Below are 14,172 nucleotides of genomic sequence, written 5' to 3'. Positions count from 1 at the left end.
CTCTGCAACTCGCCCAAATGGGTCACGATAGAGCCGACACTCTGATTCATACAAAACTGTTCACACAAATCCCTCGATATTCATGGTCTATTCGGTCATCTCGTCGTTCAATAGTTAACTCATCTTCATAATCCCACACTCCCTTGCGCCAATGCCCACCTCCTTCATTGCTGCTGCACCGCACTCGCCAGGGCCTGGAACCTTGCAATCAGCTCCTTGTCGACATTGGAAGCCCACTGCTCTTCAAACGCAGCATCGCCTCCGACGCGGGCCACCAAGTCCTGGAGTCGCATCTTTACGAACTCAAACGCGTGAACAGTATGCACCGGGTCCTTGGCAAGTCCCTCGCGCTCCGCCACGATCTTCGGGGTATCATACTCGCCCGCCTCTAGGGGGCCCCAGATCAGCGTGTCGGTGCCGTTGGCCACGCCGTCCTGCAGCTCCGAAATCGCATTGGTCCAAAGGTCAAAGTATTCCTGAAGCTTGCCCAGCACGAGTTCCTGCATCGGTGAGGGCAGTTCCAATAGGCGGGTGAGACCCAAGAGGAAGAGCTTCTGCCGCTCGATCTGGTCCATGTTCGACAGATATGAAAACCACTCAGCCGACAGCCAGCCCCAAACCTGTTCTAGAGGGCCGAAATTCGTCAGCATCTGCGCGAATAGGGTGGGTTCCGCCAGTGCCAGCCGTGCGAGGACCGCGAGGTAGTCTCCTTCTGTGACAGTGTTGAGTTTGCTGACTTTCCGGTTGGGACCCGTGGTCTGGTGTGCCTCCCAAGAGTCGTGCAGGTTCTCTAGAATCTTGTTCATGAATCCAATCTCAACCATGTCATGCATAATCACCGAGACGCCATTTGAACCCCCTAACTCGACAGCGGTCCTGATAAGGTATTCGATGCAAACCGTAGCAAGGCGAACATGCTCGCGACTTCTCGAGTCAAGCGCCCCTGACAAGGCCATTAGAGTTGGTCGTCGTAGCCTGTCTTCCAACATCGCACTGGGAGCAAGGAGGACATAGGATTCGATGGCGGAGAGGGCTTGTGATGCTGTTTCGGGCTGGTATTCCAGAAGTGGGAGCGCCAACTCGGCGAGGTTGATCACATCAGGTGCTAGAGGTGGATTGCTCTGCATCAGGATGGAATTCCACAGCTCCAGCGACTCATCGATTAGGTGAACATGCAAGTCAGATCCCCGACGTGCGGCTTCAGACAGCAGTGGCACCATAAAATGCTGGTAGCGCTGGGAGTTGCTACCCATACTCATGACCAGAGCGGCAAAGATGGCAATGACCGCTTGCTTGATCATGTATTCTTCCGTGCCAGAGTTCTCCCAGACACCAGGAAGAGCAGCCATAAGCTGGTCACCAAACTGAGATACCTGCTCTTCCATCCTGGTAACAAGGATTCTAATGGACTCGAGAATCGCAAGTTTGGTCTCATCGACATCCACGTTCTGGATGAGGTTGATGAGCTGGGCCAGGACATTGGAGGTGTAGGGTAGAAACGCGTCGACACTGAAGTCAAGCTCATCGGCAATCCAGCGTAGTTGCCGGGCCGCTGTGATTCGAACGACCAGGTCGTTGTTTTGGTCCTCCGGATTTAGAAAGTGTTGGAAGATCTGGTAGACTAATGGCCGACTGGAATCGTCTAGCTTGACAGGAGCCCACTGGCTGACGAGGATAGCTATCCGTCGTCGCAACACCATGCACAAACCGCCTTGTTGCTGAGCGTCGTTAACAATGGTAGAGGCTAGTACGGAATCAAAGTCGAAAACATTGAAGACATGAGCCGCTGAAAGGCCCATAGCTGTATACACCGCCTCCTTGGTGGCGATATCAGCCTGGGGAGCCTGCGCAGTCTGGAAGTACGACAGCAGAGGGGGGATTAAGAGGTCTTTGTAGTTTGTGAGAAGGTCAAGAAAGAGCTTCTCAGCGCAGGGGCGCACCTCCCATTCGTAGGCACTTCCCTCGCTCTGCTCCTGTTGCTCCCAATCTTCGGGATCCTCCTCCCAAGCGTCCAAATCCGCCTTGCGGAAGACAAAGAGATGAGTGATGATGGCGTTGACGATTTGGACGACAAGGTCGGGCTTCAGAAGTTGGGTCTTGATGATATCCCTGGCTTGTTCCTGCTCTGCCTTGGTCTCTGGGGTCCGGTATTTGAATGTTTGCACATGCTGGAAGCCAATCCTAACGCATGCTCGAAGCAGCAAAAGGCCCTTGAGCGCTAGTCTCTCGAGGAGGGGACCTTCGACCTTTGATTTTGCCGTGCCTGCTTCCCCAGAGCCTTGTCGAATGCCGCCAGACTTGTCAAAGACTTCGGCGAACTTTGCAACAAGATCCCAATATGCATGAACCAAGGAAAGGGAGTTGGGAAGGACGGCAAAGCTGGCAGCATGTGTTTCCGACATGTCGATGTGGAGTTTGGTGAACTGGAGGAGATGCTTGCCGACGACGTCTTGATATTGGGGTGGCACCGTTGAGTCATGGCTCACAAAGTTGAGGAGTTGACCGAACTGGTTCTGTGACATGGTCCAGAACTGCTCGACCGTCTTGTCTCCATGGGGCCGCTCGTAACCGAGAATGACTAGGCGGCGGAGAATCTTGAGAGAAAACAAGCTGTTCAGCATAGCTACATCTGCTTCGCCATTGTTTCCCTGTCCACCACTGAGGTAGCCAACCCATGCTGTAGACTTTTCGGCGTAAATCTCCGACAAGACATGGACTATTTCAGGTGTGACGGCTTGCAGGTCGGTTTGTGACTTTCGCAGCCTGGCGGTTCCGAGCTCCTTGACAACTCGTAGCAGGATCTGCAACACTCCATGCAGATGCTTCTGGCTACCATTTCGAGAGGAACGAAGAAGTTCGATGATGCTTCCTAGCGCGTCCGGCCACTGGGAGGGATAGTCGATCCTAACAACCTTGGCGACAACCAGTGCATTGTGTAAAGCGAGGTTCGACTCCTCCTCTTCGATGGTCCCCTGGAATAGGCGTTGACGGATGAGAGCTTTTTCCTCCGGCTTGATGCTGTTCTTGACCTGTGCATAAAGTCGCCAATACCGATCGATGCCGTTCTTGAGCTGGATGACGGCGAGAAAACGAATGTCGACGGGGAGGGACTTGTCGAGGTAGATGGCCTGTAAGTGCATTCGTCAGTCACGGAACACGGAAGCCCCCTGGGAACTGGAAACCCTACCTGTAACGAAGAATAGTAGCCAGACTGCAGCTCCCACGAGGTGAGTTGCTGGCCAGCGGTCTGGCGCTGTGCATAGTCGGATGAAGTGGCGGACTGGAGGGCCTGGCAGAGCGTCTGGAGGGTCAGCGGGTTCGCGTCGCCAGGAACCTCGATGGCGAAGCTCATGGTTGGTGCCGGGCGCCGTCCAGAGGGGCGGCAGGAATGGTCGATGGAACCAGCAACACGAGGCTCGCGGCACGAGGCTCGACTGCGGTACGGCGAACTGCAGACTGCGGACTGTGGACCGCGGAGTGATACAGTACGTCAAGTACGTGAAGTACGTGAAGAGTGGAGGGGAAGAAGAGGGATGGGCTGCGTTAGGGAATTTTGCCCCGTCCAGGCGTACTAGGCAGTGAATTCGGTATCGCTGTGGTGGGGTTCCGGGATCCTATGGAGGGGTAATACGAGATCCGTCAACATCACCGGCGAGAAGGGAGCTGTTGGGGGAGTTTCTGGGGGGAGATTTTATAGGAGACGAGTGAAACTGGGAGAGGTTTGATCGGCGAGTCTGTTCATTTACTCTACATGAAGAATTTGTGTGGTGACAGTGTGGAAACTCGACTACCGCAACGTCTTGTGCCGAAGGCAACCCGCCAAGCCTGCATGCAGCTACAGGTAACAACGTCGACGAGGAACCCGTGGCCCATCCAAGAACTAGGGTTAAGCAAAGCTATTCTAGCCTAGGTTTTCCTGGCTGCTGAGGATCCTGGTCTCGAGCCATGGGCATTGGGGATTTTCTCGCGGGGGATACAAGCACTCAACGTTGTGAGTATTCCATGCGTCTTTGTTCCACAAGCTCACTGCACGCTGCACACCGCTGCCACAAGCTGCAACTCAGTCAGCCCTGTAGAGGGTTGGTGCTTGGTGTAAGGGACCTGAAAAGCCCACCAAAATAACCATGACAAAGGTGAGGATATTTATTTGATGACACTATCCGATTACGTTTGTCTTACATACCGAGGATTGCGTTGCTCTGGCTCGTAGGCCGAGAGTTAGGTTGGTGCCGCTGTCATCAGTTGACGCTGACGCCTCCGTTTCATCAATGCAGCTGTCTTGTCAAAGCGCTAGGAATCGTGGAGGCGGACCCTGGCGTGCCAGTCCACGCGCTAGACCACAAAGGGAAACGAGCTTTGGCCGGTCTTCGTCCACTGCGACTTTCGCATTTTGTCGTCAAGATTGGCGATCGCTTCATGCCCCGTCATTGCAACATTGGCCGCCATTGTGGTCCAACTTGACAATGATACGCTCACGAACCGCCCGGTTGGCACTCCCGGCCTTACGAAGAAGCCAATGGACGTGTCCAGCTTGTCTGTCCTCGCGCCGCCCCTACTCCCAGAAGCCCGACCAGCGCGAACCACCTGATCATCGCAAACTTGGCCTCCAGCAAGAACTCTTCATCAGCTCCCTCTACAGCCCCGGATCTCCCATATTCCTCCCAAATGGCGCCCGAATATTCAACCGATTGGTGGATTTTTTGAGGAAGCAATACGTGCGGTATGGATTCGAGGAAGTCATCACCCCCACCATCTACAAGAAGTCGCTTTGGGCCAGGTCAGGGCATTTGCAGAACTATGCGGACGACATGTACTCGGTGACAGGGAATACGCCGCAGCCGAATGCAGACCATACGGGGTGCTGCGATGGAGATCACGCCAACACGGCCAAGGCGGAGGAAGAGGAAGAAGGCGACTATGGCTTGAAACCCATGAACTGCCCCGGCCATTGCCTGATTTTCGCTTCAAAACGACACAGCTATCGAGACCTTCCTATCCGCTACGCAGACTTCAGCCCGCTGCACCGAAATGAGACCTCGGGATCGCTGAGCGGATTGACTCGAGTGCGTCGCTTCCACCAAGACGACGGACACATCTTCTGCCGGCCGAGCCAGGTCGAGGAGGAGATCAAGAAGACCCTGGACTTTGTCAAGGTTGTCTATACTGTGCTGCGATTTGGTGTGGGCTACCGACTGGCACTCTCTACACGACCAAAGGATCATTACATCGGCACCGAGGAGGAGTGGTCGCGAGCCGAGGACTCCCTGAAACGAGCCCTGGATGCGTCGGGCATGGATTGGGGTGTGAAGGAAGGCGACGGTGCCTTCTACGGACCCAAGATTGACATCATTCTCAAAGACTCCGACGGCAAGGAGCACCAGACGGCCACGATTCAGCTCGACTTCCAGCTCCCCAAGCGCTTCGAGCTCGAGTACCAAGCCCCGGCCCCCGAGTACGAAGCCCGCGGCGAGACCACCGAGGATCCGGTACTGCTGGCCGAGTACGGCCCCGTCCGGCCAGTCATGATCCACCGTGCCGTCCTGGGCTCCGTGGAGCGTCTCATGGCACTCCTGATTGAGAAATATGACGGCAAGTGGCCGTTCTGGCTCAACCCACGCCAGGCAATCGTCCTCACCGTCAACACCTCCACGCCTGTGCTGGACTGGGCCGAGGAAGTTCGCGACGTGTTGGTGGGCCAGAACAAGAAGGTCTACGAACAGCTTGAAGCTGGGTCACTCCCTGCACAGGGCGATGTCCTGCGGCCGACCGGGCTGGCCGTGGATGTGGACACGACGGCGAGGTCCCTCGGCGCCAAGATCAGGGAGGCGCGTAAGAACGGCTACGGCCAGATCCTGGTGGTCGGAGACGAGGACGTCAAGAACAAGCAGGTTGCATTGGGCAAGGAACGGATGTCTCCCGAAGAGTTGCGCGAGCGCTTGCGAGGCATGGTGGATACATTTGCGTAGATAGGTGTACTTCCCTTCTCCCTCTTGGGGGGCCAACGTAGATACAAGTCCTCTCCCAATTGTCCTCTCTCCCCCATCCCCAGGAGCGCAGAGTTGCGCGGCGCGACTGTGCTTCGCCTTGTATCGCGCCGTCCCTTGGCGCCGCTGGTAGTGGTGGCGGGAGCGCGGGTGGCATGTCGTGAGGCCAAGCTGGTGCCCGATCCTTCATCCCTATCGTAAAGCGTTGGTCCGCAATGTCTAAGAGTTGATAGAGCCGTCACGATGCAGAGCTCATCCCCTCGCTCGGCTCTGGCCCGATCCCGCCTGCTGGTACAGCGCTCTGTGGCAATCAGTACACCATCCCCGGGGGGAAGTCATCTGATGACTCGACCGGGGTGGGCCGGCCCAACTCACCTCTTCAGCTTGTCGTCGACACCACCGCCGGCCTGCTCGATGCGCTCGATCATGGCCTGCCGCTCTACAAGCTGCTCGCGCATGTAGTCCACCGTGCGCTTGAGGACCAAGCCCTCGGAGCGGCCCTGGCCCTCCAGTCCAGGCACCAGTTCGGTCAGGCGATCGAAGCCCTCGCGGATTGCCTGCCGGCGTTTCTGCTCTAGAGGGTGCATTAGCACTCCATCCGATCCCTGGGTGATCGCATAAAACAGAAAACACGGCCACTAGGATGCAGAGCTTGCAGGGCCTAGGACGCTTACGCGCAGCGTACCTGATGCGATGTGGTTCTGCTTCTTCTCTTCTTCGGTGAGACGCGGTTTATCATCGGCTTGCGCGCCGGCGTCCCCGGCCGCGGGAGACTTGTGGTTTGGCGACGACGACATCTCTCGAAGCCGTAGCTGGGCTGCAGAACCGAGTGACGAGGAGAAGCCGCGGGGCCGAGAGAGTCTGTTCGGCGGGAGGTGGGAACTTTTAAAGGCGTGAGGAAATGATGCGCGCAAGGTAGAAGACGCGGCTTGTGAAGTGCAAGGATGTTGCCCCAGATTCATGTGAACCCCTGGTCCTTGCATGTGCTATGGCGGGCGACCTGCCAGCGGCGCTGCAGCTACATAATATCCGCACCAATTCTGAAATCTCCGATCCACCACCATCACGTTCCTGGAACACATGTGAATGTGACGTCCTCGGTCTGTAGTGGCTCCGTCTATGATTTCGGTGTCACAGTACCATTCTTTAAATGCCTCGGACCCGATCTGGTGATTTACACAGGCCTCGTAGGCGTTTCAGGAGCGACTGACATGTGCCTCTGGTTGCCAAGTGTCCAATTGTCCAATGCTTGCAGTTCAACCTACGGCACTATGTTCGCAGTCTTGGGTCGCGCAGCTAGTAGAGCCCCTAAGTTAATTCTAGATTTCAAATTTGGTTATATGTGCCGCTGTACATCGCAATCCGGGTTTTAATATATCCGGAACAATAAGCCCATGAGACGCCGGTCACCTCTATATGCGGTTCAAGGCAGGCCTGAACCAGGCCTGCCTCATCTTGGAGTTGTATCCGTCGAATGCCGGGACCCTAGCCTTAGTCGTCCTCGTCGAAGTCTTCGTCATCCTGTCTAAAGATGGCCTTTTCCGCAAGAGCCATACACCTTCGAACCGGCAGCCCGACCGCGTTGTCAATGGATCCATCAATTCTTTCCACCAACAGCATGCCTCCAACACCTTGAACGGCATATCCACCGGCCTTATCGGCTCCCTCACGAGTCTTAACATACGCCTCAATCACATCGTCCGGGAGTCCCTCAGACTCGGCCAAGAAGTAGACCTTGGTCTCTTCCGTATAGCTAACCAACTCGTACCCAGGATGCCGGGCATCATCCCTGGGTGCAATCACGGTGACGGCTGTCAAGACCCGGTGCATCCGCGTATCCCGTAGGTGTTTCAACATGCGAATGTGTTCAGCCTCGCTTCGCGGTTTCTCCAGGATCCGGCCGTCACGGGTGACAACGATTGTGTCGGCAGCAATGACTAGCGAGGGGTCGGGGACAGACTTGATGCTCGCCTCTAGGGCAGTGGAGTACACATCCACGCATTTTTGGCGGGCGGTGGCGGCAACGTATTCATCGGGTCCGTACACCGTCTTGTCGAGGTCTTCGGGCTTGGTGGAAGGCGTAATTTCGAGTTTTGCGAGACCGAACTAGGTGCTGTGAGCACCTCAACCGAAGAAGAAGGAGTTAATTGTGGACTGTACCTGTTGCAGAAGTGCTCTTCGTCGGGGCGAAGCGGAGGCGAGGATCACACGCTTGGAGTTGAGATGCTGGAGGATGGGGAGCTCCAGGGGCTGCGGGCCTTTGCGGATAGGGAGGTTCGGACGAGGAGGTGCCGCGCTTTCGTCCACCTTGTCGGTGTATGGAGGGGGGTCGCTCGGGAAGTTGGAATCCGCCATATTTCGAGGTGGTCTGCAAATTGCTACTCCAGAGAGGCGATGATGGTGGTGGATAGCGCAGCGCCGAAGCTGGGTTGGAGAATGAGGTCAATGTGGGGGGGGGTTCACCATGGACCGCGCCAGCCCGCCCCACGATGGCCAGCCCATCCCGCCTGTAGCTCCAATTACGGGCCCTCGCAGTGCGACTTTGCCAGACCTGGGGCTTATTTCGTGACATGCAAATGCTCATGTGTATCAATGGCCACCAGAGCAGATGTGAGTCGGATGAAGGGCGACTAGATCACGGGACAATTGTAGAGTCTGGCTGCAGTATGCTCAATTGTGGTTTGCTGCACGTGTCTTGACTTTACCGCGCTCTGCTGCGGTGCAGGTACTGCCATGTAGCGGCACTGGAGTTAAGTGTCCTGGGGGTCTACGCTGGGAGCACTACCAACTGCTTACAACTGTCGACTTGGGATCGATGCCTTTGTTCCAGCACAGGGACGAGACTAAGATCGACGTAATTTAAGATGGTGATTGCTTTAATGACCGTGTCTTGCATTTTTTCTGTGAACTTATCTGTGAACTTATGTCAACTCAAAGTCTCAAATGGCATCAAGTGGCATCTTCCCAGCAAGTCGTTCTGTTTGCCTTGTTGCCTTAGCGCTGTTTTCAGGCACGGCGATCAGCCAAGCGGGTACCTCTGCTCAGGTACCTCGCACTGCTGTGTCTTCGTACCAGCGCCACCACCTCACCTTTGGCCGCAGAACGAAAAGCCAAAACCCGACCTCCGCGACTTGACCCCAACGGCAGACCACCTTTCGCGCCTCGCAAAACAGCTTCACGCATTCGCAGCCGCGTGCAAGTGATTCTTGAAGCCCTGTAACATTTCGCAGTGACCTGTTCGACGCCCCTCCGCCGCCATAATCGCCAGCTCCAAACTGCCGAAATCCACCACGTCCCTGGTGCATTTGACGCGACCATTGGACCAGCACGCGTCAAAATCCACTTGAGCACTGTCGCGACGGCTTCGACGCTGAGATCCCGCGCGAACCCATTGTGCACCGACGAACGATCTTTTGAAAGAGCCCTGTATAGGCCTGTGATGCGCCTGTCTCCGCGACTATAGCGAGCACACCCAACATGGATAGCAAGCGCAAGGCCAATGGGGCTGCGCAGGTGGAAACCGATGATCGAGCCTCCAAGCGTCGCAAACTAGCTGTAAGTCCATCTCATTGTTTCCACCGTCATCAGATCAGTGCACTGCTTTCTTTGCTTGGACCGACCCCCCTTCGCCTGCGCGACTTGTTGACAGCGCAACCCCCAGTCCCGAGGCGGAAATACAGGAACCCGGATAGCTAACAAGCTCCCATCGCAGGAGTTCAATTTATCGAAAGGAGAGAGTCGAGACTCGACGACGGCGTATGGTTTGAGCTTCCTGGAACAGATTCGCCGAACCGCCGACAAGAGGTGAGCTGCCGGAGTCGCAATCGATACAGGGCCATATACTGACTCCCCCCCTCTATAGTGGTCGTCTTGTCGCAACCTACTTCGAGGAACTGCTGCCTCGCGAAGGCAATGCAGATTATTACAAGCAAACGCGCATGCCGATTTCACTGGAAACGATCGAGAACAAGCTGGACAAGGGTGAGTTTGAGACGCTCGCCGAACTGGAGAGCTACTTCAAGCGTATGATTGCCAATGCCAAGGAATTCTACCCACGATCATCCTCGAACTTTGACGATGCGGAAAGAATTCGGAAAGCTTTGAGCAACTATATGACCAAGACGAACCCCGCCTACCAGAATCGTGGCTACCAAGCTGTGCCGACTCCGTTCCCCGAGGACTCCAATGATGCTGAAGAGGACGAAGACGCAGAAGGAGAGGAAAACGAGGACGACGGCGATGAGGACGAGGACGCAGAAAATGACGACGCAGATGAAGACGACAAAGATGACGAACCCGAAGAGGATGAAGAAGAAGAGGACGAAGAGCCCAGCTCGAGAAAGCGATCCATCATACTCAAGCGACGAGGCTCAGGACGTCCAACTCGCGCAGCTGCTACTGCTACCGCTAAAACGCAGAGCCCGCGAACATCTGCTACACCCAGTCGGCCCGACCACCAATTCGAGAGCGTTCCTTACAAGGGGCTCAACTTCCAACAAGCTCAAGAGAAGATTGTCGAGGAACTTCTCAGGCACCAGGAGCCAGAGTATGTGGGCATCACTCCATATGGTCTTGGGTTACTAACGTCGCTATCAGATACGACGATGCCTACTTCGAGCCATTCATTAACCTCCCCCCTCGAGCTTTGAAGGATTACTACAAGGTCATCACCGACCCGCTCTCCATCAAGAAACTACAGAAGATGGTCAAAGGCGTCCACGGACGTGGTGATGTCGCTGGCACCAGCAATTTCAAAACCTGGGGTGCTTTCCAAGAGAAGTCTACCCTTCTCTGGACGAATGCATTCTTCTACAACGAGGAGGGAAGCGAAATCTACGCTTTGGCACAAGAACTAGAGGTCCGTTTGTAACCGCTGCTTGGATTTGCCTTTCATCTGACCTTTGACCAGAAATTCTTTACCAAGGAGTTGAAAAAGGCACAAACAGCCGTGCAAGAGCCTACCCAGGCGAAGATCAAGTTGAAAGTTAGCCTAGGTGCAGAGGCACCACCATCATCCAAGAAGATTACCATTCATGTTGGAGGTCGCGGAGGCTCTGCAGACTCACCCGCTCCCCAGACCACCCAAAGCACCGATGCGCCGGCCAACGGTCATCCTGTCAACGGGACTCGCACGTCAACTCCCGCTCAGTCCAATCTCGGTCCGCAAGACAAGACGGCTCGGAGCCTATCTGCTTCGGTTCCATCTCCAAGCCCGTCAACACATGCCGCCCTCAAGGCTGAGGATGCAGCGGCAGCGTCTCCAGCAGGCATTGCCGGCCCGGCCACCGCAGTTCCAGCGCAGGCTGGCCCTGGAGTCGGAGCCCCTATCCCTACGGTGCAGGTTCAACCTCCTCCACACAATCCTCTGGCCAATGGCTATATGGAACAAAGGCGGTTCCGTGGTCCTGGAAAAAGTGAGTTGAGCGAGTATGATTCCGAAGCGGCAGATGGCTAATGTGACCTAGATATCGACGATGCGCTGATTTCCAGTGTGAGAGTACAGCTACACCCGGCTGTTCAAATCCAGAGCCCTACAGTGGTGACTGTGCTGCCTCACCCTACCGAGATGGTGCAGTCCGCCACCTTGAACTTGCCAGCCCATCTGGCCCGTGTGCTCATCATCCCACTGCTCCCGGATTTACTGCGCACTCGGCAATACAGCCTCTGGACCGTGGTGAACAAGCAGGCCCTGAAGCCAAGCCACCAGCAAGCCCCAGGACAACACCCGCAGGAGCGTGCCTTTGAGGCGATTCTGCATCCTGGAATCAACGTCGTTGAGACGCATCTCATCGCCGCTATGCCCCGGGATGAGCGCGTTCCTGGCGGCCCAGAGGTGGAGCTGGAAGTGTTCACCATCTTTATCAACGTGCTAAGGAATTAGACATTCCCTCGCCACCAAAGGAACACCCAGTGGCTTCCTATGCCGACGGGGTACAAACCGGGATACTGATGATTGTAACACTGAAGGGGGGGCTGTCTTTTTTGGGCGGGATTGTTTTCGGCGCGTTATGGGACGTGGTGGAATGGGACGGTGCTATTCCCAGGGCATGGAACCGGATGTACGGGGTATTTCTTCAGTCGTGTAGCTTCGTCTTTTGGTTCGCAGCTGGCATGGATTGGGCGCAGCCGGAGGGGTTGGCTTCTTGGCTTGCCTTGGGGGGAAGCAATTGACTTCCATGCCGTAAGGTCGGGTTACATAGCCACATATAATCAAATCAATTGGCCTCATGTTCGTTCGCGCGTGTGTTTGATGTCATGCATGGGTCTAGGCTAGTGATTTCAACATTCGTAGATCCTTTCCTCTCTCAAATGAGCGCTGCGCGAGGGGAAGTTTGATTGGGAGCGGGTGTTACGCGTTTTGATGGAAGTCGTGATATTCTGAATTCTATGGTATCTCAAAGCAGAACCCAGTCCCGAGCGCCACGCAAAGTTATGCGAAATATCTCCCCGATGCCTTCCATACCACATTTCCGAACTAGTACACCTTGTTGGTTCTTTAGCCGGGCGCTGGTCGCTGTTTGATCTGGACTAGATGCTTGAGACCAGTCTGGATGCCCATGAACTTGCGCAACTTGGGGTCGTACCATCCCAGGACGTACACGGCCATGCAAGCAGTCTTGCCTCGCAGTTCTACTACTCCATCGACTCTGATGCAACCCCGGGTAGGAGGGCTTTTTGTGGGTTTCCAGTTCCGAGCAAATGTAAGCGAGGCGGCCTGTATGGCGGCCTGGACACGAGGGTCCAGTTGAGTCTCGCCGCCGAAGAGAGTGCCGATGATGTCTCCACTCCCAGTCGGGAACTGTCCCTGGGCAGGCCTTTCAGATTGTCCGAGTATCCGTACTGTTTGTTTTCCGGAGCTTCCAAACCCGTTCCCCTGTCCGTTGAGACGGTCTATAGTTACTGATTGCCATGTAGGTTCGGGAGGGTTCGGGTTGTTCAAGCCCAGGACTTTGGCGATATCCTGCATTGTTTGCTTGAATAGAAAGTTGATAAACGTCCATGTAGTCAATGCGACTGCCTTGGGATAGATGGCTTTATCCAAGTGGCCTGCCGCGGTAGAGTCTATGGGTCGATCGCCCCAGAAGAGGCCCTCCTCATCAACGATGAGACTGGTCATATGTTAGCTAGGCCATGGTGTGGTAACCGGATTGCTTACCCAGACACATAATGCTTCGGTGGAGGGGAGGGTGGATATATGATATCCAACCAGAGCTTCTTGACCTTGATAGCACCACCACCCAATAGCCGAACGAATGCTGGGTTTTTCTCAACTCCTCGTTTGATTTCATCCGCTAAGCCGACTAGAGCGTGTTAGCAACTGACGGCACACATGTCCATGTCGTCGACTCACATTTGATTTCCTTTTGGAGCTTCGTGTCCTGGTTCACCTTGACAAACATCTCCCATTCCGGGTCAGAACCCCGGTACGGCGGCTGCTTGACCTCCTTGGTGGTGAATGGGAACGGCAGGAATAACATGGGCTCGTCCTCCTCCATGTTCTGCACCTCCTCCTTCTCCTTGTCGGACAAGGCTTCCCATTCTTCGTCAGCCCAATCGAGTAGTGGATCGAATACGACGGTGGCAAATATTTGCCAGCAGGTATATAAGACAATGGTTGTGAAGACGGCTCGTCTGTATGATATGTTAGGACATTGGATTACTTGGAACATGGTGGGGTGAGGCTGCTCACCCGATCCGTCGACGGAGGCTCGGGCCATAGGACCGCCGTTGAACGATGGGTTTAGGGAAATAAACCGGCAAGTCTGAGGGCGACTTTTGTCGGCGCCATGGTAGGAATGATATTCGTCTCGTTTGTCTCGTTTGTTTCGCGAACGGTCGAAGTTGTCGGCAGAGAGCTCGTTGCACTGGGATTGTAGAGAGCGTCGCGTGCCGAGAGGCAACTTGTCGAGCGAACATTCCGTCTCTGACAGAGCCAGAAGGCTGGAAGAGTAAAGAAACGAACAGATGGTATAGGGGGAACTCGCCCTCGCCGTCTCGAAGTAACGTTATGACAAGAGAAGCATCATGGTAGTGGCGATTCTGATGGTGACGGATGTGCTACGTGCCGGCGACGGCGGTTGGTTCAACGAGCAAACGGCCAAGGCCATGGTGCGGATACAGAAGGCGCACTGTACACTCGCGCACGCAAATCGCGCACGAGCACACTGTATGACGGAACAACTGGGGG

The 14,172-nt window shown here is 55.4% G+C and overlaps 6 protein-coding genes across 6 annotated transcripts; 2 read left to right on the top strand and 4 right to left on the bottom strand.

The window, feature by feature from the left end:
• Positions 1-164: 164 nt before the first annotated feature.
• BGZ61DRAFT_490605 (armadillo-type protein) lies at positions 165-3,352 on the bottom strand (the record flags this gene model as incomplete). Its single annotated transcript, XM_046250348.1, has 2 exons — positions 165-3,128; positions 3,188-3,352. 2 exons carry the CDS (start codon positions 3,350-3,352, stop codon positions 165-167), a joined length of 3,129 nt encoding a protein of 1,042 aa, XP_046109514.1.
• Positions 3,353-4,392: 1,040 nt separating this feature from the next.
• Positions 4,393-5,966, top strand: BGZ61DRAFT_412286 (putative threonine--tRNA ligase; the record flags this gene model as incomplete). Its single annotated transcript, XM_046243293.1, has 1 exon — positions 4,393-5,966. The coding sequence occupies exon 1, from the start codon at positions 4,464-4,466 to the stop codon at positions 5,964-5,966; it is 1,503 nt and encodes a 500-aa protein (XP_046109513.1). The 5' UTR covers positions 4,393-4,463.
• Positions 5,965-6,952, bottom strand: BGZ61DRAFT_443011 (uncharacterized protein). The gene is made up of 3 exons (XM_046244817.1): positions 6,670-6,952; positions 6,360-6,558; positions 5,965-6,285 (listed from the first exon to the last, which is right to left on the bottom strand). Exons 1-3 carry the CDS (start codon positions 6,944-6,946, stop codon positions 6,237-6,239), a joined length of 525 nt encoding a protein of 174 aa, XP_046109512.1. The 5' UTR covers positions 6,947-6,952; the 3' UTR covers positions 5,965-6,236.
• A 523-nt stretch (positions 6,953-7,475) lies between these two features.
• Positions 7,476-8,339, bottom strand: BGZ61DRAFT_473422 (inosine triphosphate pyrophosphatase-like protein; the record flags this gene model as incomplete). Its single annotated transcript, XM_046248451.1, has 2 exons — positions 7,476-8,090; positions 8,145-8,339. 2 exons carry the CDS (start codon positions 8,337-8,339, stop codon positions 7,476-7,478), a joined length of 810 nt encoding a protein of 269 aa, XP_046109511.1.
• A 704-nt stretch (positions 8,340-9,043) lies between these two features.
• BGZ61DRAFT_443007 (Bromodomain-containing protein) lies at positions 9,044-12,212 on the top strand. Its single transcript, XM_046244816.1, has 6 exons — positions 9,044-9,539; positions 9,697-9,788; positions 9,847-10,530; positions 10,581-10,842; positions 10,894-11,398; positions 11,450-12,212. The coding sequence occupies exons 1-6, from the start codon at positions 9,462-9,464 to the stop codon at positions 11,863-11,865; spliced, it is 2,037 nt and encodes a 678-aa protein (XP_046109510.1). The 5' UTR covers positions 9,044-9,461; the 3' UTR covers positions 11,866-12,212.
• Positions 12,213-12,346: 134 nt separating this feature from the next.
• On the bottom strand, positions 12,347-14,051 carry BGZ61DRAFT_128681 (uncharacterized protein). Its single transcript, XM_046237122.1, has 4 exons — positions 13,675-14,051; positions 13,336-13,616; positions 13,141-13,285; positions 12,347-13,093 (listed from the first exon to the last, which is right to left on the bottom strand). The coding sequence occupies exons 1-4, from the start codon at positions 13,899-13,901 to the stop codon at positions 12,481-12,483; spliced, it is 1,266 nt and encodes a 421-aa protein (XP_046109509.1). The 5' UTR covers positions 13,902-14,051; the 3' UTR covers positions 12,347-12,480.
• Between the last annotated feature and the right edge of the window lie 121 nt (positions 14,052-14,172).

This window comes from Ilyonectria robusta (assembly GCF_021365365.1).
Source record: "Ilyonectria robusta strain PMI_751 chromosome Unknown BGZ61scaffold_3, whole genome shotgun sequence".
NCBI classification, from domain to species: Eukaryota; Fungi; Ascomycota; class Sordariomycetes; order Hypocreales; family Nectriaceae; genus Ilyonectria; species Ilyonectria robusta.
Note: the sequence above shows the minus strand (reverse complement) of the source record. Positions and strands in the feature narration are given on the sequence as shown.

Coding starts and splice junctions, on each gene's coding strand:
- BGZ61DRAFT_443011 (XM_046244817.1), bottom strand. CDS start 6,946: ATGAATCTGGGGCAACATCCTTGCACTTCACAAGCCGCGTCTTCTACC. Junction 6,559..6,669: donor GCAGAACCACATCGCATCAG/GTACGCTGCGCG, acceptor TGCACCCTCTAG/AGCAGAAACGCCGGCAGGCA. Junction 6,286..6,359: donor GTCGACGACAAGCTGAAGAG/GTGAGTTGGGCC, acceptor TGATTGCCACAG/AGCGCTGTACCAGCAGGCGG.
- BGZ61DRAFT_443007 (XM_046244816.1), top strand. CDS start 9,462: ATGGATAGCAAGCGCAAGGCCAATGGGGCTGCGCAGGTGGAAACCGAT. Junction 10,531..10,580: donor CTCAGGCACCAGGAGCCAGA/GTATGTGGGCAT, acceptor CGTCGCTATCAG/ATACGACGATGCCTACTTCG. Junction 11,399..11,449: donor GTTCCGTGGTCCTGGAAAAA/GTGAGTTGAGCG, acceptor AATGTGACCTAG/ATATCGACGATGCGCTGATT.
- BGZ61DRAFT_128681 (XM_046237122.1), bottom strand. CDS start 13,901: ATGTTCGCTCGACAAGTTGCCTCTCGGCACGCGACGCTCTCTACAATC. Junction 13,286..13,335: donor GCTCCAAAAGGAAATCAAAT/GTGAGTCGACGA, acceptor AACACGCTCTAG/TCGGCTTAGCGGATGAAATC. Junction 13,094..13,140: donor CCGAAGCATTATGTGTCTGG/GTAAGCAATCCG, acceptor ACATATGACCAG/TCTCATCGTTGATGAGGAGG.